This window comes from Lucilia sericata, unplaced genomic scaffold (assembly GCF_015586225.1).
Source record: "Lucilia sericata isolate MDLA Ls3-8-SP2 unplaced genomic scaffold, ASM1558622v1 Contig000924F_arrow, whole genome shotgun sequence".
Taxonomy (NCBI): Eukaryota; Metazoa; Arthropoda; class Insecta; order Diptera; family Calliphoridae; genus Lucilia; species Lucilia sericata.
Genome location: NW_023994911.1, coordinates 116,712 through 139,560, shown reverse-complemented (window position 1 = coordinate 139,560; position 22,849 = coordinate 116,712). Strand labels below are relative to the sequence as shown.

Below are 22,849 nucleotides of genomic sequence, written 5' to 3'. Positions count from 1 at the left end.
TTGCAATACGCCAAGATGAGGGTCTTTCATCAAGGAAACGTAGTTTATGTAATATCTTAAATAAACTCGCTTCCATGTCGGCTCTTTCAATTCCACTTAGAACACGTACCAACATAGATACTATGTATGTTATTCATTGTGGGGCGATTTTCGTCCAGCTCTCATTGGGGTCATCCTATAGAATATTAGTGGTCTTAAGACAATCTCTGGACCCTGTTTTAAGTCGGCTTCGATTTGCATTCGGCAAATTTGCTCTTCCCTTTATATTTGCTCCTTAATTGTCGATTATCCCTGATCATGTGTCCTTGGTGTATTGCCTTCCCGAGGTATAGAGGTGATACCAGCCTGACGGGACTACTAACTGTTGATGATCAAATGTATCCGTGGCTTTTCCTTGGAATGATTTGACATGGGGTCGAACCTGAGCCCCACATAATATGGTATTGCGGGTGGACAGTTCCCCGCTGGACTTTGTCCTGGCTGGTCAGTTTGTTGAGGTTCCTTCGGGATCCACGTAGTGGCACTTCGACATTCATATTCTCAAGTGTCCGGGAACCGTATGTAGCCTAATCACTTTCTGCTGTTGGAAAACATGTTGACCTCTATTGGCGCCATATTCAATCTAATCCACATGTCACACAGTCTTTGAAGCATACCATTGGCATTGGCTGCTCTAATTACCCGATTTAACACCGCAGGATATGTATGCTCTCAAACCGGTCTGCTAGTCCGCCAGGCTAGGTGACACATACATGTGTTGTCAAAACTAGGACTTTATTGAACTTCAGGGATACAATCGCAGTTAATATGCGGTATTAACTGGATTGACTGTCTGGTATTAGAGGCAGGAACATATTGAGGTAGTCACATCACCGTTGTCATTCATCAAAGGTTTGGTGGTAGAGAATGTGGACTTCATTAATTGACGCATTGATCGGAAGAAGCAGCAAATTTGCTGCTTTCTGTGCTTTATATGCAATATGTTTGCTTCAGAGTCGTTTATACACACTCGTGTCTTTCTTCTTCAATCTGACGTATTCTTGTTTTTTCACCAATGAAATATCATAATCAATACACCCCACCTAGTTTCTTTGGATGTTAGATATCAAAAAGTCACACCTATTTTTTTAACCACATGTATACACCACTTTGTACGTTTGAGTGTAAATACGCTACGCTTAAAATTGTTGTTGATTTCAGTTTTGTATTTTTTGCTTTTTTTTTGTAAACAAGTATAAAGTACGAAAATGAAAAAATTCAAGCAAAAGAAGACAAGTAAAGCAACAACATGTTTAATGACAAGCTAAATGCAAGCAAAAGCACTCATACATGCTCATGCACATGCACAGTGGGTTTATTTCTCTAAAAAGGATAAAATATTTTAGGTTTACAATGGATTTTGATTGAGATAGAATGTTGGTATTTGAAACAAATAATTATTACACCTATCTAAATTCTCCCAAAAAAAACTCTAACAAAAAAATAAAACAGTAGTTACACAAGCCAATAATTTTCTACTATTTGAAGTTTGATAAAACTTTGACTAAAGTTTGACGAAGTTTGTACCAAATAAGTCATTGGTGAGCTACTGCATTTCTAAAGACCAAATTGTACCAAATCATGTACAATACTTTCAGTATTTATCGAAAAAAAGTTCCAAGCCTAAAAGTATGTACCATTTTGTATGTACATACGTCCTTATATGCCCAGCAAAAACTTACATTGGAAAGTGAAGAGTTAATTTTAAGTCAATATGTTAACACGGTTGTGACATTGAAGACAAGTATGAACCACGTTCACTTACAAGTTGGGATTTAGGTAAGTAGTTACCACGACGGACTAACTAACTAACTAACTAACTAACTAACTAACTAACTAACTAACTAACTAACTAACTAACTAACTAACTAACTAACTAACTAACTACTAACTAACTAACTAACTACTAACTAACTAACTAACTACTAACTAACTAACTAACTAACTAACTAACTAACTAACTAACTAACTAACTACTAACTAACTAACTAACTAACTAACTAACTAACTAACTAACTAACTAACTAACTAACTAACTAACTAACTAACTAACTAACTAACTAACTAACTAACTAACTAACTAACTAACTAACTAACTAACTAACTACTACTAACTAACTAACTAACTAACTAACTAACTAACTAACTAACTAACTAACTAACTAACTAACTACTAACTAACTAACTAACTAACTAACTAACTAACTAACTAACTAACTAACTAACTAACTAACTAACTAACTAACTAACTAACTAACTGCACTAATCTATGGCTCCCTTCTGGAAAATTGCTATGACGACGTTTCAGATTGTGTACTAATCCTCCAACAAGTTCTGAATTTTGTAACACATCCAGCCCACTGTGCCACTGTATCTACAATATTTGCATGCATATCATACACCACTACCAGCAAAGATATTCATACATACATATGTTCGTTCATTATGTGTGAGTTTGTAAATCAAGCTTTTTTTGGAAAAACTCATGGACTAACAAGAAATTACAAGCATACACACATATTTTAAGTAATCGTGTGCAAAAGATAATAAATTGAAAAACCGGAACTGAAATTTTAAATAAAGAATACTTAGTTAGTTTATGTTTATTTTATTAATACCTACTAAAAAGTTTAGCTTAGCTATTCTTTAGCAGAGAACAAAGTAATACGTATCTAATAGCTATTCTTTTTAGCAAATAAAATGAAAACGTAAAAAAGTTTCACTCACAACTATGTACTTTCAAAATGTGCACTCATAAATTTAACACACATACGCACCTACACTTTCTCATCGAGGCAAACAAGATGACAAACAAACCAACAAAATAACTTGGCTGAATGCGAAATAACCTCACAGATACTCTATTCACATACACACAACAATTTGCTCACCAACACACATATGCCGACTTAAAACAGAAACGAAAAAAATCCAGCAACAATGAAAAAATAATCGTATGCATGTGTAGGAAAACACACACATTTACTCACTCACACAACGAGCGATTAAAAATGTGTATTAGTGTTAGTTCGTTGTGAGACGATGAACGCCAGAGCTACGACAGCCTGCTTTGTTAACACACGAAAACAGTTTTCATTTGATCTCTCTACAGTGCAAGTGTGTGTTTTTAGCACGAACGAAAGTCAGAAAACAATAACGGAAAACAAGAGATTTTTTATTGAAAATTACACAAAAATAGAACAAAAACATCTATAGCTACTGTAAAGATAATTAATTAAAAAAAAGTAATTTAAATATTTAGTAAAACATAATAATTACATTTAGTGAAACACTCTCTCGGATTTTCTTTAAAACAGTTCAACATTTTTAATTTCCCTCTAATTTCTTGTTGGCCACTAGATGGCGTTGTATAACTTAATTGTTGGTATTATAATTAAACTATTCAAAATGTACAACAGCTAGTATCAAAAAACAAAAAAGAACATTAAAAAAAATGTGCCCACAAAACTTATACATACTCAAACTAATAATACTACAACAAAAAATCCCCTTAACATAAGAATATACAAACACACAAGCAAAACTATTTTAACAACAAAATTTGTATATTTTATCGTTAAAAAAAAAAAGACCAACAAAAAAAGTTTGTAAGCAAATGCAAAAATAACACACACACAGAGTGGAAAAGAAAAAATTACAAAAACTACTACTACATAATAGAAAAAAGCAACAAATACAATACTACACAACAGGCAACAACACCACAACACAAAAAACAACAACACAAGTAATATAAACGTAACTAAACAGCGGTTTCAATTCAACATACTAAAATGAAACTTAAAAAAAATACAGAAATAAAACACACATTCACTCGCTCGTAGAAGGCAAAAGCCAAACACAATAAGAATAAAAATACAATAAAATGAAAAAAAAAAAAACGTAAAAAAAATACAACACACATGTGAAAGAAACACGAAAAAAACGGAATGTGTAGAATTAAAGAAGAGAACCTAATCATTATGTTCTCTTAGTAATTGTGTAATGTACTCTCTTTGTTGTTTATTTTTAAACTAAATATCATTGTGTGTGAGTGCTGCCACTTGTTGTGAAGTTTTGTATTTATTAGTCTTCTTTTTTAATAAACTTAAAATTATGTAAAGGAATGCTAGGGTAATAGTAGGGACAAATTGTAAGCGGCAGGCATGGAAAATTGAAATTTTAAAAGAATACTAATAACAAAAATAATAATTTGTATGGGTTTAAAATACATACTAAACGTAATTTTTCGCTAGACTATAGAATAGAACATAGACTAAACTATAGACTAGACTATAGACTATATGATAGACTAGACTATAGACTAGATAATAGACTGGGATATTGACTGGATTATAGACTGGGCTACAAAATAGACTATAGGCTGGACTATATACTTAACTACAGACTAGACTATAGACTTGACTATAGGCTAGACTATAAACTATATTGTAGGGTAGACTATAGATTAAACTATTAACTAGACTATTGAAAAGGCTATAGACTAGACAGTTAACTAGTGTGGTAACTATACTAGATGTAAACTAGACTATAGACTAGACTATAAACTACACTAGACTAAAGTGCAGGCTATAGACTATACTGTAGACTAGACAATAGACTATATTATAAACTAGACTAGATAGACTAGACTATATACTAGACTATAGACTAGAATATTGATTGGATTATAGACTGGACTACATAATAGACTATACTAGACTATAGACTAGACTATGAACTAGACTATAGACTTGACTACAAACTGTACTGTAGGCTAGACTATAGACTAGACTATTGAGTAGAATATAGACTAAACTATAGACTAGACTATTGAGTAGATTATAGAATAAACTGTAGACTAGACTATTGAGTAGACTATGGACTAGACTATATAGACTGTAGACTAGATTGTCTGGTGACTAGACCATAAACTAGACTAAGGTCCAGGCTATATACTAGACTATACTATAAACTAGACTATATACTAGAATATATACTATACTATAAGCTAGACTATAGATTATTCTACAGACAGACTATAGAATAGTATACAGACTAGGTTATAGACCAGTCTATAGAAAAACTATAGGCTAGACTATAGACTAGGCTAGACTATTTAACAGAAGTATATATGTTAGAAGGTATATGTGAGCAAAAGTGTTCTCGTTTGAAAGGACTAAAATAATATATTTTCGAAACAGAGCTGATACTTTTTTCACAATCAATATTATTTTTTAAATTTCAAATTTAAGGGCAGTGTCACACGTTCAATATATATCGTGATATTTGCTGTATTGTGATATGTATTGAACGTGTAGCATGTAATATTGACGGATCGTGTTCCATATCACAGAAAACCCCAATTTTCTGAAATCCAAAATTCGTATCAATATTTATAATGGATCACGTGATAAATATTGAACGTGTAGCATGTTTTGTGATATCAATCACGATACATTTGTAAAATTCGGAAAAATAAATAAAATAAAAAAAAACAAAGTCAAATATTTGTTTAAATATTATTAAAAATATAAAAGATAATAATTTTTTTCTAAATTTGTATGAATTTGGAGTTTTTGCGGCATTTTTGTTATCATCGTACGACCCGTGTAGCACGAAATAATGAAAATACTGACGCGATAAATATTGAACGTGTAGCATACCGAGATATTCATCAAACTATTAAAATGAGTCGTGATTCATATTGATCAATATATATTGAACGTGTGACACTGCCCTAAGTTCCAAATACACCGTAAAAACGCAATGAGTTCAAGTCATATATTATGCTGATAACGCATTCTACAACAAAATCGAAGAAGTCCAACTTTCTCATATTATTTTCCCGAAAACCTTTTTTTACTCAAAAGAAAGCTTACGTTATTGTTAAGTAAAAATTGAGTTTAAATTCAGATAAGCAACAAAATGTCACCTAATTTATATATCCATGCTCTAATTTTCGAAAAAATCCATATTTTGTGCATAAAGGGTTTAATAGGAGTAAATTCCCCAAAAAATCCATATTTTTTATTATTTATCGTCTTCGAATAAATTGTCTTCCCAATATAATTCTTTTAATCGAACATAACATCCGAAATGTATAAAAAATTCTGGAAAATCATGAGATTTCGAAATTTTGTATATACCTATTTCCGTTATATATGAAACGATTTGGTGATTTTCAATAGCAAACTTATTGAAAGCATGTCTGATAGAATTATTAAAGATTACTTGACCTCCGAATTAGGACTCGAAAATTTTTGTTAAAAAAGAGCTTGTATACATGATAGCAACAAAGTTTAACAAAAAGTGTAATGTAATAACCCAAGCAAGGTATTAATTTAAATTAAAAATTTTAAACTGTTGTAAGGAAATCAGAGAGATTTTGTTTCATATAAAAAAACAAAATTACCCATCATTAATCATCAATATCTCAATTTTAGCTTCAACAAATAATATGGCAACACTTTGAACAAAAATATATAACTGCAGTTTTCTCAGTGCATTAAATAAAGTCAAAGAGTGTGCTTTGAAAGAGAAACAAAACAATACATTTCAATTAAAGAATTTAGAAATGAAAACATAAAAGCTAAAAAAAACATACCCATACAAACACAGTAAATCTTATAAAAATACAAACTACTACATTTACAAAATAATTTTTTTCTTTTCAATGTAAACGAGAAGCAAAATAATAGAAAATAAAGAGAAACAAAAAAGAAAATAAAAATAAAATACAATTGAAATCTCCAGTGACAGTGTGTTGGTTGGATACAAAATTAAATTAAACTTTCAAAAATACAAACAGAAACAAATAAGAAAAAATTTAACAATAAATTGTCTATTATAAAAAAGTGCAAATAAAATTATAAATCAAAAAATGTTTTTATAAATTTTTTGTGCAAAATTTTTTTTTTGTTGCTACATTAAAACAAGTTCAAAGAGGAATTTGAATTTAATTGCATTATTATTCCTTAACTGTTAAAATGGATATTCATTCAAATTTGGAGTTTTTATGCCGCGTTTGTGCGGTCAATACAAAAGGCAAAAACTCAGTGGCGGAATGTGTTTACATTTTGAAAACAGCCGGCTTAAAGGATAAATTGGATAAATTTCTTTATTTAAAGGTAAGTTATGTAAACGTTAAAAAGAAAGAAACAATTGTTATAAAAATAACATTGTAAAATAAGAACAAACAGAGAATAATAATTATTTCCCTCCTTCAAATACAAAAACAAAATCAATGCAATTTTCTTTTTGGCATTTTTTTTTGTTTGTTTTACGCATATTATGAAACAATTTCTTGTTTTTGTTTTGTATTTTCTATTTTTTATTATTTTCATTATTTATTTTTTTTGTATTTCTTCTATGTTCTACATTTTATGCTAAAATTACTAAGAGTGTTGCCAATTTGATAGACATTTACCCACTTATACAAAAACAATTATTAAGTTAACAATGGTTATTAAAACCTCTTTTTATATGGAAAAAGTGTGTAATAACCCATTTATAAACTTAATAATCTAGTCAATAGTCAAGTCTATTGTCTAGTCTATAGCCTAGTCAATAGTCTAGTCTATAGCCTAGTCTATAGTCAAGTTTATAGTCTGGTCTACAATCTAGCCTATAATCTAGTCTATGGTCTAGTCTATGCTCTAGTGTATATTGTAGTCTTTAGTCTAGTCTATAGCCTAGTCTATAATCTAGTATATAGTATAGTCTAGTCTATAGTCTAGTCTATAGTCTAGTTTATAGTCTAGTCTATAGTCTAGTCTATAGTCTAGTCTATAGTCTAGTCTATAGTCTAGTCTATAGTCTAGTCTATAGTCTAGTCTATAGTCTTGTCTATAGTCTAGTCTATAGTCTAGTCTATAGTCTAGTCTATAGTCTAGTCTATAGTCTAGTCTATAGTCTAGTCTATAGTCTAGTCTATAGTCTAGTCTATAGTCTAGTCTATAGTCTAGTCTATAGTCTAGTCTATAGTCTATTCTATAGTCTAGTCTATAGCTTAGTCTATAGTCGAGCCTATTGTGTAGTATATAGTATAGTCTATAGTCTAGTCTATTGTGTAGTATATAATTTAGTCTACAATCTAACGTATTCTCTAGTCTATAGTCTAGTTTTTAGTCTAGTCCATAGTCTAGTTTATTGGACATTCTATAATCAAGTCTTTAGAGTAGCCTACAGTCTAGATTATAGTCAAATCTATAATCCAGTCTATAGTCTAGTCTATAGTCTTGTCTATGGTCCATTCCATAGTTTAGTCTTCAGTATAGTATTTAGTCTAGTCTATTCTCTAGTCTATAGTATATTCTATAGTCAACTCTTTAGTCTAGTCTACAGTCTAGATTATAGTCCAATCTATAGTCCAGTCTATAGTCTTGTCTATGGTCCATTCTATAGTTTAGTCTACTGTCTAGTCTTTAGTCTAGTCTAAAGTCTAGTCTAGAGTATATTCTGTAGTCAAGTCTAGTCTATTGTCTAGTCTATAGTCCAGTCTATAGTCTAGTCTATAGTCTAGTCTATAGTCTAGTCTATAGTCTAGTCTATAGTCTAGTCTATAGTAGTCTAGTCTAGTCTATAGTCTAGTCTAGTCTAGTCTATGTCTATAGTCTAGTCTATAGTCTAGTCTATAGTCTAGTCTATAGTCTAGTCTATAGTCTAGTCTATAGTCTAGTCTATAGTCTAGTCTATAGTCTAGTCTATAGTCTAGTCTATAGTCTAGTCTATAGTCTAGTCTATAGTCTAGTCTATAGTCTAGTCTATAGTCTAGTCTATAGTCTAGTCTATAGTCTAGTCTATAGTCTAGTCTATAGTCTAGTCTATAGTCTAGTCTATAGTCTAGTCTAGTAGTCTATAGTCTAGTCTATAGTCTAGTCTATAGTCTAGTCTATAGTCTAGTCTATAGTCTAGTCTATAGTCTAGTCTATAGTCTAGTCTATAGTCTAGTCTATAGTCTAGTCTATAGTCTAGTCTATAGTCTAGTCTATAGTCTAGTCTATAGTCTAGTCTATAGTCTAGTCTATAGTCTAGTCTATAGTCTAGTCTATAGTCTAGTCTATAGTCTAGTCTATAGTCTAGTCTATAGTCTAGTCTATAGTCTAGTCTATAGTCTAGTCTATAGTCTAGTCTATAGTCTAGTCTATAGTCTAGTCTATAGTCTAGTCTATAGTCTAGTCTATAGTCTAGTCTATTGTCTAGCCTATAGTCTAGCCTATAGTCTAGTCTATAGTCTAGTCTATAGTCTAGTCTATAGTCTAGTCTATAGTCTAGTCTATAGTCTAGTCTATAGTCTAGTCTATAGTCTAGTCTATAGTCTAGTCTATAGTCTAGTCTATAATCTAGTCTATAGTCTAGTCTATAGTCTAGTCTATAGTCTAGTCTATAGTCTAGTCTATAGTCTAGTCTATAGTCTAGTCTATAGTCTAGTCTATAGTCTAGTCTATAGTCTAGTCTATAGTCTAGTCTATAGTTTAGTCCATAGTCTAGTCTATAGTCTAGTCAATAGCTTTGACTAATTCGATTCCAATTTTCATAATTACAACAAAGTAGGTAACTAAATTTAAAATGTGTTTTATTGAATAGCATACTTCTTAAAAAGAAAACAATAATAGCACACAAATTGAAAATTATTATTTACACGGCATCACTTATTTGTATTTTTGTATAGATTTTGTTTTTTTAATTTTTTTATCTCCCTCTCTTTACCATTGTTTTGATTCTGTATTTTATTGCCAGTGCTTTTTTTTGTTTGCAAAATAACATTTATTTTGGTTGCTGTTGTACCCAGGTATTGTTGTTGTTGTTTTCACTTTACGTGTTCAAGAAGTTTTGTTGCTTTTGTTTACGTTTATCATGATATTGTATTTACATTGTAGTATTTGTTGTTTTCTTGTTTAGTTATTTTTTGTTTTTGCATTTTGTAAATACAACAAGAAAAATAACAACAGCAGCTAGGATTATTTGTTCTATGATTTTGATAACATGTGTTTGTATGAAATGAATGTGAGTGAGTCTGTCTGTCTGTCTTTTATATATGGCGGGTGACTGTCTGTCCGAATGTCTCATATGTTAAGAAAAACGAGTTATGTTGTTGTTTGACATGTAGTAGATATGTTAAATATGTTGTTTTTATTGTTGTTGTACATTTATAACGTTTTTACAACAATGGGGTCAATTGGAAATTTTTGGCGATTTTGTAACGAATGTTTTTTTATTTAAAAACAAATCGATATTCTACATAAATTAAAGTTTTTTTTTAATAGAAAACTACCTATTAGTAGTTTTACCTATTAGATTAGTAGGTAGTTACCTACATACATATGTATATTCGCTAGTTTATGTCCTAGTTATTGGTTAGTTTAATCTGTAAAGATTGACTAGTATACGGACTAGTATCGTCTCTAGTCAATCGACCAGCATTGTGACAAGTGTCGCCTATTGACTTGGTCTATGTAATTTCCTATTGTTTAGTCCATGAGCTAGCCTATTGAATAGTCTATGGACTATCACATAGACTATTTACCTACTAGTGTATGGATTAGTCTATTCCCTAGTTTAAACTCTATTGACTAGACTATTTCACTAGTAGGTAGGTATGTGGACTTGCCTATTGACTAATCTATGAACTTGTCCAAACAGGTACTAGGTATTTACTAGATTATGGATCAATCAATTGAGCAGTTTTAAGATTATAGAAGCAGTGAATTTACTTTAAAACACTTTAAATAGTAGGTGCCTAGGTAGGTATATCAAAAGTTTCCTAATTTTTTACTTTCTACTAGGATTGACAATTGCATTTCAAAATTTATTAATAAAATAAAAACATTGGCAACAAAAATCAAAACGGTAAAATCTTGTTTATTCTTAAATTTTACAATATACCCACTAGGAACACACTGACTCATATGCATAAAGCAACAAAAATGTGTCTTTTTTTGTATAGAATTATTAAAGCTTGTTATAAAAAAAGAAGAATAATAAATAATCCCCCATTAAGCAAATATCCACAGACATATTCACAAAAAAGTGAACGAACAAACATACAACATCCATAGAAACATACAATTTTAGGAACAATACTACTTTCAACTTGGTAGAACATAGAGAAGATCTAATAAAAAAAAAATAAGAAAAATGTAAAAAAAAAATATTGACGAAAATAAAACAACTAACTAACACAGACACAATTTCATACAAATACGAACACACTAACAAAAATCAAATGTCTACTCACTAACACTAATATGGGTTTGACTTTCAATTCGATTTTGAATAAAGATGAGCACAAAGCAAACGAACAAGAAACTTAAAATGAAATGCTGCTGAATGTTGTAAAAAAAGCACAGAACTCACAGATATAAGAAAAAACATACATACATACATATGTGTGGCATTAGCATGTGTGTATATGAAAAAAACAGGAGAGCAAAAATTTTAGATTTTTGTTGCTGATAAAAATGAAATGTTGGGCTAACTCATACGTGTTGGTAAACTGTAAGTTGATGGTGTGTGTGCATGAAATTTATAGATATTTGAACATTTTTAACAGCACAGTGGGCAATAAGATTAAATATTTTATTTATTTTCTTATAAAAAGCTAGTACATAATAATAATCGACTATGCTCATTCTTATATACTCAGACTTTTGTTTAAAGCTGTTTATGTCCAAGTTTATTCCGATCTTTATGTATGTATAATGGGGACTAAGTGTAATCCTTAATCAATATAATTAATATCTAAAGATGCCAAGCGAATCCCTATAAAAAGATACTATCTTAGCCATTTAGAAGAACTTTGTCTGATTTTATTTTAGGTCCATCATTCTGAAGTAAAAAGTGCTATAATCTCTTAGGCTGATGTCTGAGTGGGCGCTACAAGCGATGCGAAGCTACAAACTTTTGCTTGTGTTTTCAAGCATCAAGCTTCGCTTTCACTCTGACATGACACATAGGAAAACATAAGGAAAGGTTTGTAGCGCAAAGCTTCGCATTGCTTGTAGCAGGCACTCTGACATTAGCCTTAGTTGTACGATGACAAAATGCTTGGTCATGCTACCGTTAACTTGACCAATGCTTCGCAAAACAAGGCTATTTTTCATTGACTTTTCAAATGGTTGTTAGAACTTGTTCTTCGAATGCCAGCAAATTAGGCCGATAATTGTGCTATTTTTACCTCGAAGTGAGGTTAAGACGATACTCTGGTGAAGACCATACTTATATATACATACATATGTAATGCATACTTAACTGAAGACGATTTAATACTTGTCGTAACTTTAGTGACATTAAATAATCGTATTTCAACTTAAGTGTTTCGATCGAAACTTTCGTTTCCTATATGAAGATACCGATCGACTTGGAGGATTTTCTTTGTCCCAACTTGGGATATATTAGCAAAAAAAATGTAACTGCTTTTCAATAGTGACTAAGATGATACATGGGTACATCTGTAAGTTAGTTGGTGGTGGTTCGATTACCTCCAGAGTTTCTGGTAAAAGAGCTTACAACAGATACCTATAATGGCCTAGTTGTAATTTTACGGATCTTCTGATAGGAAAATACAACCTGTAATGAAACTGACTAACGTCTCTCCATATTTCCTTTTGTTTGATAAGAACTTTAACGTTTGGAAGTACCGAGGACATAAATAAACTCATCGCTAACAGACCCTAAGTGCTCGGGCATAGCGCTAAATGTAAAATAATCACCATAGTCGGATGATAGATGTATTCCCTTCTTAACAGTGAGGCCAAGAGAGTTATTAACAAATTACATGCAAAATGTTATTCGGCGGGATGCAGTGGAGTAGAAGCTTAATACCCCTTACGATGAATTGAAAAGGTCAGTCAAACTAAAAGGAATAGGTGGAAAATGGCACCCGGGTTCCAAACGAACTTGCTAGATTAGGTTTGAACCTTGATATAAATTAAAATGACAGTAGGGTAAAAACAATCATCTATCACTATTATAGATTCATCTTGGAGAGACTCCGTGACATCATCAACCAGTCGTGGAAGATAGTATAATGGATTGATGACTATCGAAGAGCTTATGGCCAACTCTTAATGTAAGGGTACCCAAGACATTTATAGGATTGGATAAGCACATTCTAAGGTTTCTGACAGAGTTCTTAACGGGACATTACTTAATTAGGGCTTTTGTCAGTAAGTGGAGACGATTGGGCTTATAATTGCCACTGTCCTAGTGCATAGAATATCAGGTTAAAATGGCTGGGAAATAGGTTTCATGACAAACTGCAGGAAATTTCGAAACTCAACTCTCGCAGTCTACTATCCTTTATCAGGGGAATTAGACATTTCTTTTACTGGGTTTTATAGGGGTTTTTCGATTTCCTTACAATTCTTTCTTTGGGGAACTGATGCGATATAACTTCTAGGTTGAAACCCTTTGGGAGTCCAACTATTTTCAGTTCCCTCTTCACTCTTTATGATATTTTTGTGTTTCTAATGTTTTGTTTCCCTATTATTGGATCCTTACTTCCTACGTAGTGAATCACAATAGACCTTATGGTCTCTGAGTGGTGTTGCACATTTTTATGCATGACCTTAACAAACCTAAGGAGGCAATGTCAATGACCTTATGGTCTCTGAGTGGTGTTGCACATTTTTATGCATGACCTTAACAAACCTAAGGAGGCAATGTCAACCTCTGGCTGATTCACTTAGGTTTGGTTGATAGGAGGATGTATACTACATCAAATCCGAAGAAATACACCTAGGCCACTATCGGGCCTGTTGTGCGCTCCAATTCAAGAAAAAAAAATGTTCACTGAATGTATTATTTTTCCATGTTCAGAAACTCAGTTTCCTGGACGTAATTCCTAAGAATCTTCCAATCGGTGTTGGTTAACAATGTTATTTCCGGAATAACATCACTTCCAAGATACTTGGATCTAACTTCGACGAATGCCTGACAATGGCAAAGAAAGTGCTCCAGAGTTTCACTGTCCTCTCCACATGCTCTACATTCGTCTGAATCCGCACGTCCAATTTTGTGCTCGTAATCCTGTGTGTCCACCCAGAATACGTAGCAGCATACTAACCTCAGACTTGCTCATTTTGAGAAGATTTCTCGTCTTGCTCTCATCAGGGTCACCCCATAGAATCTTTGTGGTTCTACCCACCGTTTCATTATTCCAAGAGGCCTTATGGGATTCTCTCATCCATATTTTTAATTCAGCTTTTGTTGCGTCGAATGGTTTTGCGTTTGTCAGGTTAACTACATCGAGCTCCCTTCCCTTTAAAGCTATTACATTCGCCCTTTCGTTGCCGACTACTCCCGAGTGGCCTGGTACCCATATGATGTGAACCTTACCTCTGGGAGAGTATTCAGTTAAAGCTTTCTTACAATCCAATACGGTCTTAGATTTAATTCTATCACCTGATATCGCACAAATTGCCTTCTGGCTGTCGGTAAATATATTAAGCCCTGTGGGCGCCATATTTATTCTAATCCAATTTACACATTCCGTTATTGCTCGTACTTCTGCCTGGAAGCTTGTGTTATGATTAGGTAAACGGTGGTATATTTCTATTTCTGGGTCTTCAATATAGAACCCCAGGCCCACTTTGTCCCCTAATTTAGAGCCATCCGTGTAGCAACGGATTCCTACTGGTATTTGCTCTAATGTTCCGCTTGACCAAGACATTCTATCTGGGATTAGCGTTTCAAAGTTTCCGACATATTCAGTGTCTGGTATGCGATCAGGCACGTCCGATGAATGTGTATAACCTTCCAATGTGTCCAGTATACATTGATGAAGTGTCCTTTAACCGTTTTTGGCCAGTTCGCCTAAAGTAAAGAGCCGTTCGGCTGTAAGCGCCGCCTCATATCTTATATATGTTTCAATGGGTGGAATATCTAGCAACGTTTCTAGAGCCTTCGTTGAAGTAGTACACATGGCACCACTTATACCCAAGCAGCATGTACGCTGAACTCCCTGTAGTAGTTTGATATTACACTTTTTGTCCAAAGCTGATTCACTTAAAGGATCCCAAAAATTAACCTAAACTAATTAGCATTGTAAATTAAAAAAAAAACTTTACTTTTTAGGCCCACTGTAGCTATAAATATACTATACTCTGATCACAGTAATTTCTCTTTTAAATTAAATATTTTCTCTTAAATAACTAAGTAAGTTAATCATTAAGATAATGACTAACATCACTTACTAATTTCTGTAATAAATTGTAAATTGCACTTGTTTTAAGTAAATTACTCACTTGATTTATTTAAAAACTAGTAACAATTAAAATTCAAGTTTTTTATGTTGCAAGGTTAAAAATAAAAAGAGCTTTTTTAATAAAAATCAACTAGTCTTTATAAAAAATATAATTAAAAACTGATCGTTAGTATTGACTATTTTAGGCTTTATATTATTTAAATACCCGTTAGATTGTAGAGTGTTTGTAGCTTAAATTTACATAAAAAATATATTTCTTATTACTTTTAGATTTCGGATAATGATTCGCTCCCTAAGGTTTTATGTAAATCCTGTTTTCGTCAGGTGGAGGCCACAGCTTCTTTGTCGAAAATTGCCAAAGATACTCAGCAAGTATTTCGTGAATTTCTCTTAAGTAATTTGGTAAGTTTTGAAACATGTTTGTTTTAAAAAATTATTTAAATTTATTGGTTTCTATGTTTCAGCCCAAAGGTCCTTCGGACTGTTCAAATACTGCAGAATTTACCTCTACCGACTTTATGGGTAACCCAGATGCTAAAGAGAAATCCAAAAAAGAAGATACCTTAATACAATTACCCTTTCAACCGCCAGCAATGCTAGCACCACCGCCACCGCCCATAATGCAAGCTTTAGCAAATCGCAAAGAAGAGGTGGTGGTTAATGTTTCGGTTTCCGATCCCTTAACTAGGGATAATCAACAGAAAATGATTTCTAATTCTCAGAGAAGACAAAGTCTTTTATTAGATTCGCGTTATACTCCCAAATCTATAGCGCAAAAACCCGCCACAACAACAACTGCAACAGCCCAGAGGGTGATGGCAACAAAACAACAGCAAACTGCTGAAACTACAAATACAACGAATATGCCTACAACTACAACTACAACACCGACTTTAAACTTTTATCCTATTAAACCACAACAGCAACAAACAAAACAAACAGCGGTAACGCTACAACCCTCTACACAAATAACAACTTTCAGCAGTGGTGGCTATGTTATAGGACGCATAAATAATGGCCCCAATGAAAAAGAAGAACCCAAAAAGATTACGGTACCGTTGGCCACCACAGCTGAAAATGTTTTACAGCAAAAACGCAAGAATTTGGTAAAAGCCTTGAATAATATTAAGGCCAACAATTCGGGTCAGGTGTCATTGTTGAAATCATCACAACAGAAGCAAACTACAGGCAATCAAAATCCAACAAAACTACCTTTGGCAGAAGTGGTTAACCAGGCAGCCGAAGATGAATTACCAGATAAAATAATAATAGCTGCTCCCAAGAATAAGTCTACAGCAGCAGATAAATCTAAAAAGGAACCCTTAAACTTGAGTAGCAAAATAGCAGCCGTGGTGACACCAGTATCCCAGCTACCCCAAACTACTACCACAGCCACCATAACTGCAGTACCACAACCACAACAACAAATACCACAACAAGAACAACCTTCTAGTTTCAACAACACCCCACCCAAACCTGCCTTTCCCGAGGATATACTATTGGGTCGTGTTATACGTGATATGGACTTATTGAAATTGATATTGAAAGCTTTAAAATGGCCGGTAAATAAACAAAATATGGAATTACAATTGCAGCGTTTAAAAAATTCCAAATTTACCGATATCATGTCGGATAACAATTTATTGCAAGATACCGATTTGACCCAACTTCTGGGTCCCTATTTAGCTCCAGTTTTATTGGCGGCTCAAGCTTTGCAACAGCAACAGCATCAACATTTGAAAAATACCAATCTAAATGATAACATGTCAGCGGCTTATATACAAACCAACAAAATGTCCGCTTTAGAAGCGGCTCAGGCGGAAATTAATAAATCTATTCCCTATAAACTGCCACCCGAAACATCGGTACAATTAGTACCTGCCACCCCGGAAGAAACAGAACCCACTCCCTCGCCTCCTCTGCCCATAGTGAACACAAATTCCAGTGGCACTTCTCTTTTAAAGAGAGATAAACAAAAGGAAATCAAACCTGTTGCCGTACCACCAAAACGACAACGCAGAGCTGCTGCCCAAAGAGCCCGGGATTCTATTGTTATATCCGATGAGGAAGATGCTTCCAACGAAGATGAAGCACCGAAAAAATCAAGACAACGTTCGTCTAAACCTGCAGCCAATATACAAATCGATTTGAATACCAATTTTATGTCACAATTTAATTTACTTAATGCTGCCGCAGGCATTGATGCTAATGAGGCTTTAATGGCCCTACTGCAACAGCAAAAGGCGACAATTCTGAAGAATAAGAAAGTACAACGAAGACGACGCAATAGTGTTTCAAATCTGTTAACATTGCCGGCCAGCGAATTTGATGCTTTAATAGATTTAGATGATGATATTGTTTTAATGGAACCGGTAACTACTACCAGTTCCTCGGATACCGGCTCAGCAGTTAGCAACTTTGAAATGGCTCCACCAAAAACCGATGCCTCTAATACATTTGTTATACCTGCGGTACCGCTTATAACGCGTCCCATTATAAAGCGCAGAAAAACTGTTATACACTCTTTCAGGGGCAGATTGGATTTAACTACAGATAAGGCTCCTAGTTCTTCCACCGTATCGCCCAGTAAAGAAAAACTTTTAGAGGAAACTATTAACCAAGTAGCCAGCGGCTTCATCTCCAACACCCACCCTGAGGTACAATGTAGCCCCACAAAAGCCTCTACCAATGAAAATTCCCTACTTTTGCCAACCACTGATTTAGCACCACCAAAAGTTTCCCTACAAAAAAGCAACAAAGTACAAAGTAAAGCCACTTTGGGTCAACAACTTCTGGAGGCTATAGGTTTGCAAAAGATAACACCCGAAATTATGGGCAATGCTCAATCCCTAGCAGCCACCTCATCCTCCTTAAACAATTCCCTAACCGTAATGCCCAATAGTAAACAATCGATACAACAAATAAGATCGGCTCTTAAGAAATCACTCAAACAGGCTCAAGAGCAGCAACAGCAAAAGAAAAAAGAGTTATCCTCTTCTTCCGGTAATAGTACCATTATACAAGATGCTGACTCCACCACCAAGCCGGCTGTAAAAGAAATAGTGGTTGTTGAGGGTAAAGGCAATAAAAGTGATAATGGTTCCTCTATGGTGGATGTAGAGGAACAAATCGATAAGGTTACCTTAATGGTGCGCAGTAATGATAAGGATAATTGTGGCCAGTTGGCAAAGCCCACCACAACTACTAGCGTAGAAAAGGAGGAAAAGAAAGAAATGAAAAAATCTCCTGTTACTAAGATTCAAGAACGTCGTCGTACTATGCCGGTTATGGGGGGAGCAAGAGGAGCACGCAATAATGCTGCTAAAGATAAATCAAATGGAGAGAAGCAACAACAAGAGGAAGAGCCGGCAGCTGAAAGTAAAACAGCTGCAGAAGAGAATGAGTAAGTTTATTTTCTAAAGTTTTTAAAGGAAATTCATTAGAAGGCTAGTCAGTCAAGGCTAATGACTAGTCATTAGACTTGTCGATGGACTACTCAATAGGCTAGTCCGTAGACTGGTCAACAGACTAGTCCGTAGGCTAGTTAATAGACTACTCCAAAGACTAATCAATAGTCTAGTCCATAGATCAGTCAAAAGAATAGTCCTTAGATTAGTTAATAGACTAGTCCATAGACTGCTCAACAGACTAGTCCGTAGGTTAGTTAATAGATTACTCCATAGAATAATCAACAGACTAGTCCATAGACCAGTCAAAAGAATAGTCCTTAGTTAATAGACTAGTCCATAGACTGGTCAATAGACGAGCAGAGATACAAGCCGAGACGGCTCAAATCGGCGGCGGCTGGCCGCCGGTAATATTTTGCAAGCCGCGCCGCCGCCGACTTCTTTCGGCTCAAAAGCTAAGCCGACTTAAACGTAGCCGTTGATAAAGATTAGAATCACACATGTATTTCAGAACATAATTTCACCAAATTGAATGGAGATGCCACTATTTTAAATTCTTATGGCAAATTGAAAAGAGTTGCCACACAATATTATGCTAATATTAAAATAGTGAAAACTACTATAAATGTCCATTTTTTGCAGAAAAAAAATTCTATGTAACAGACTATTATACAAAGATTTTCCAATATAATAAACCTTATAAGGTCAATTTCTAAAGAAAATATTAAATTGAGCCGACAATTTAGCCGCCGCCGATATTTTCTGTAATAAGCCGCCGCCGCCGACCCAAAATGGTTGCGCCGTTCATTTCCCATCGGCTTGTATCTCTGTAGACGAGTCAGTAGACTGTTCAATAAACTAGTACTGACTAGTCATTAAACTAGACCATAGACAAGTCAATAGATTAGTCAATAGACTAGTTAGAGTAATCTGTAGACTAGTCCATAGACTTTTCAGTAGACTAGTACATAAACTGGTCAATAGGCTAATCTTAAGAGACCTAGTCCTTAGGCTAGTGCTCTAGTACTCTAGTCCTTATACTAGTCCATAGACGGTCAATATACTAGTCCATAGACTATTCAATAGACTAGACCACAGACTAGTGCATAGACTATAAAAATTTTAATTTTTTCTTTTTATTTCCTTTAGAAAACCTGAAAAGGAAGACAACGATAAGGCCAATATAAGTTCATCATCATCGAAGGATACTAGTGCCAGCCTTAAAGAAGAGGTCTTAACACCAAAACGTAGAGGTCGAAAACGTTTAATGGACAAACATACAGAAGAGGAAAGTCCAGAAAGTACTGAAAAAGAAAAAGATAATAAAACATCACCTTCCCTCTCGGAAAGGTCGCGTACCTTTGATAAAACTAAAGAGGAGGAAAATGAAAGCAATACTAAAAATGAGGAAGAAACAACAGCAGCAAGCAATAAGTAAGTGTTGACTTTCTATAATAATAATAAAGAAGATATGTAACAGATTCTCTTTATTAAATAATTACAGAACTTCCGGACGTCCCACTAGACAGAGTAAAACTCTTTCCAAATATTACAAGGGACCCGATAAGCCGGCACAAGGCCGGCGTTCTTTACCTTCTAGATCTACTAGAAATAGGTAATTGTTTTTTTTTTTTTGGCAAAGAATCAAAATTAAACCCCAAAATAATATAACTCAAAGGATTTGTTAAAAAAGTTTTTATTGAAACTTTTTGCCATTTCCTTTCTTAACAAATTGGCCTTTAAGTATTTTATTATTAATACAAATTATATCCTTATATACTCCTATAAAATATCCTTTTTATTACTTTTTCTTTCTCTCTTTCTTTCTCTTTTTTTTCCACAGAAAATATTCTTAGTCTTCAAAAGTCTAAGTTTTAACTAAATGTTTGGCCTATTTTTAAGAAATTTCTTTATAAACTGAATTAAACTTTATATTGTTAATTAAACAAATATAATTTGTTGTAAATATTTAACTATTTAACTTTATTACTATTAAACAAAAAAACTATCTTTATTTTTATAATTATTCCTTTTCCTTACTAATTTTGAAATAAAAACTTAAATTTAAAAGTTATTTTTCAATAACCACAACTAAAATATTTAAATTACATAATATTCCAAATTAATTTGTTATATATTTTTATCCAGCTTTAATTTAAATATATTTGTATATATTATTTTCTTTTTCTATAGTTTTAAAATATTGAATTTAATATTAATTTACTTATATTTATATAACAACAAAATATCTGCCATATTTCATTAATATTTTTAATAAACATTTAATACATTTAGTTCTTTTTAGTTTTTTCTCTTATAAAATACTTTTTTTGTATTTTTGTTTAATTTTTTTTTTTATTATTAAAGTTTTGAAATCTGTTTTAATTTTTGTTCATTTAAATGAAATCATTTTTAAAGAATTAAAAAGAACTTAATATTTTATTGTAGTTTTTAGTAACAATCATAACAACTAAAATGAATTATTATTTTAAATAAAATTAAAAATGATTTTTTTGAAATTTAAATTAATTTAAAAAGTTGTTTTATTGAAAATTTCAATGTGAAATACATAAGTAAATAATCAGCAATGATATGGTCCAAACGAAATCAATTTGAGTATAAGGTTTGACATATAAGAACAGGCAGAATATGAATATGGATTATGAGGCATACAAACCCAAGATATATTGTTTAAACTAAATCTCAACAGAAAATTATTAAAAATATTCCCAAATACAAGCAAATGTTTCATTTTTTCCAACACCTTCAAAAGCAAATCTTTTTACTTAAAGCTTTAACAACTAAAATCTTTAAAAAATAATAATAACAAACACCAAACAATACAATATTATAAACAATGACTAATTACAAAAAATGTAAAGCTTTATTTCAATTGCAATTTCTCAAAGTTTATTAACAACTACTTGAATATTATTAAAATGTAGTTTTTAAAACAAAACTTGGCCGTTCATTCAAAACAATCAAGTGAAAAACGAAGATCAAACAAAAAGTTTGTTTATAATGAGTAGAAGTGTGTTTTATGTAAATTTGTATGTAAGTTTTAAACCCAAAAACATTAAAAAAAAATTGCACGCACTATAATTATTAAAACATTACTAATTAAAAATATTACAAAAAATGGAGTTTATACATTTAGCAATGATATAACATTTGAACAATATGACCAAATGTTTTGTTTTACTCTTAATGGTTATAAGTGAGTTTATTTGCAACATGTTTTCCAAATGAAGTAAGTATGTTAAGATGCTGTGAAAAAAACAGAGAAATGGTTTAAGCTTTTTATATAGGGGTCATGGGAAAACTAACGTTTCAATTAAGAAAATGTGGAAAATCTGTCATATTGTCCATCAACTATAAGATGAAAAACCTAAAATTGTATTTAGATCCTTAAATATTTCTCTATTTGAGAAAATAGCGAAAATCAGTGATCACGTATAATTTCCATCAGAAATTTAAAAACTGGTCTCCAGCGTTGTCCATAATATAGACTATAGTCTGGTCCATAATCTATAGTCTGGTCTACAATATTGTCTATAGTCTAGTCTATCTCCTAGTCTATAGTCTAATCTATAGTCGAGTCTATAGTCTAATCTCTAGTCGAGTCTATAGTCTAGTCTATGGTCTAGTCTATAGTATAGTCTATATTATAGTCTAGTCTATAGTCTAGTCTATAATCTAGTCTATAGTCTAGTCTAGTCTATAATCTAGTCTATAATCTAGTCTATAATCTAGTCTATAGTCTAGTCTATAATCTAGTCTAAAGTCTTGTCTATAGTCTAGTCTATAGTCTAGTTTATAGTCTAGTCTATAGTCTAGTCTATAGTCTAGTCTATAGTCTAGTCTATTGTCTAGTCTATTGTCTAGTCTATAGTCTAGTCTATAGTCTAGTCTATAGTCTAGTCTATAGTCTAGTCTATAGTCTAGTCTATAGTCTAGTCTATAGTCTAGTCTATAGTCTAGTCTATAGTCTAGTCTATAGTCTAGTCTATAGTCTAGTCTAGTCTATAGTCTAGTCTATAGTCTAGTCTATAGTCTAATCTCTAGTCTATAGACTAGACTATATACTAGATTATAGACTAGACTATAGACTAGACTATAGTCTAGTCTATAGTCTATTCTATAGTTTACTCTATAGTCTAGTCTATAAACTATAGACTAGACTATAGTCTAGTCG

General features: G+C 32.6%; 1 protein-coding gene across 3 annotated transcripts; it reads left to right on the top strand.

The window, feature by feature from the left end:
- Positions 1 to 3,134: 3,134 nt before the first annotated feature.
- LOC119609058 lies at positions 3,135 to 20,945 on the top strand. Of its 3 annotated transcripts, none has more exons than XM_037963737.1 (7): positions 3,135 to 3,260; positions 6,486 to 7,169; positions 15,518 to 15,649; positions 15,712 to 18,650; positions 19,804 to 20,088; positions 20,159 to 20,269; positions 20,498 to 20,945. In XM_037963737.1, exons 2-7 carry the CDS (start codon positions 7,029 to 7,031, stop codon positions 20,508 to 20,510), a joined length of 3,621 nt encoding a protein of 1,206 aa, XP_037819665.1. In that variant the 5' UTR covers positions 3,135 to 3,260; positions 6,486 to 7,028; the 3' UTR covers positions 20,511 to 20,945. The 3 variants fall into 3 exon arrangements, with proteins under 3 accessions (XP_037819665.1, XP_037819664.1, XP_037819666.1); XM_037963736.1 differs by having other exon boundaries at positions 3,135 to 3,284; XM_037963738.1 differs by lacking the exon at positions 20,498 to 20,945 and having other exon boundaries at positions 3,135 to 3,284; positions 20,159 to 20,273.
- Positions 20,946 to 22,849: the final 1,904 nt, after the last annotated feature.

Excerpts from the sequence above, each read along its gene's own strand:
- LOC119609058 (XM_037963737.1), top strand. The coding sequence starts at position 7,029 with ATGGATATTCATTCAAATTTGGAGTTTTTATGCCGCGTTTGTGCGGTC. Across the intron at positions 7,170-15,517 it reads ATAAATTTCTTTATTTAAAG|ATTTCGGATAATGATTCGCT; the intron begins GTAAGTTATGTA and ends TATTACTTTTAG. Across the intron at positions 18,651-19,803 it reads ACAGCTGCAGAAGAGAATGA|AAAACCTGAAAAGGAAGACA; the intron begins GTAAGTTTATTT and ends TATTTCCTTTAG.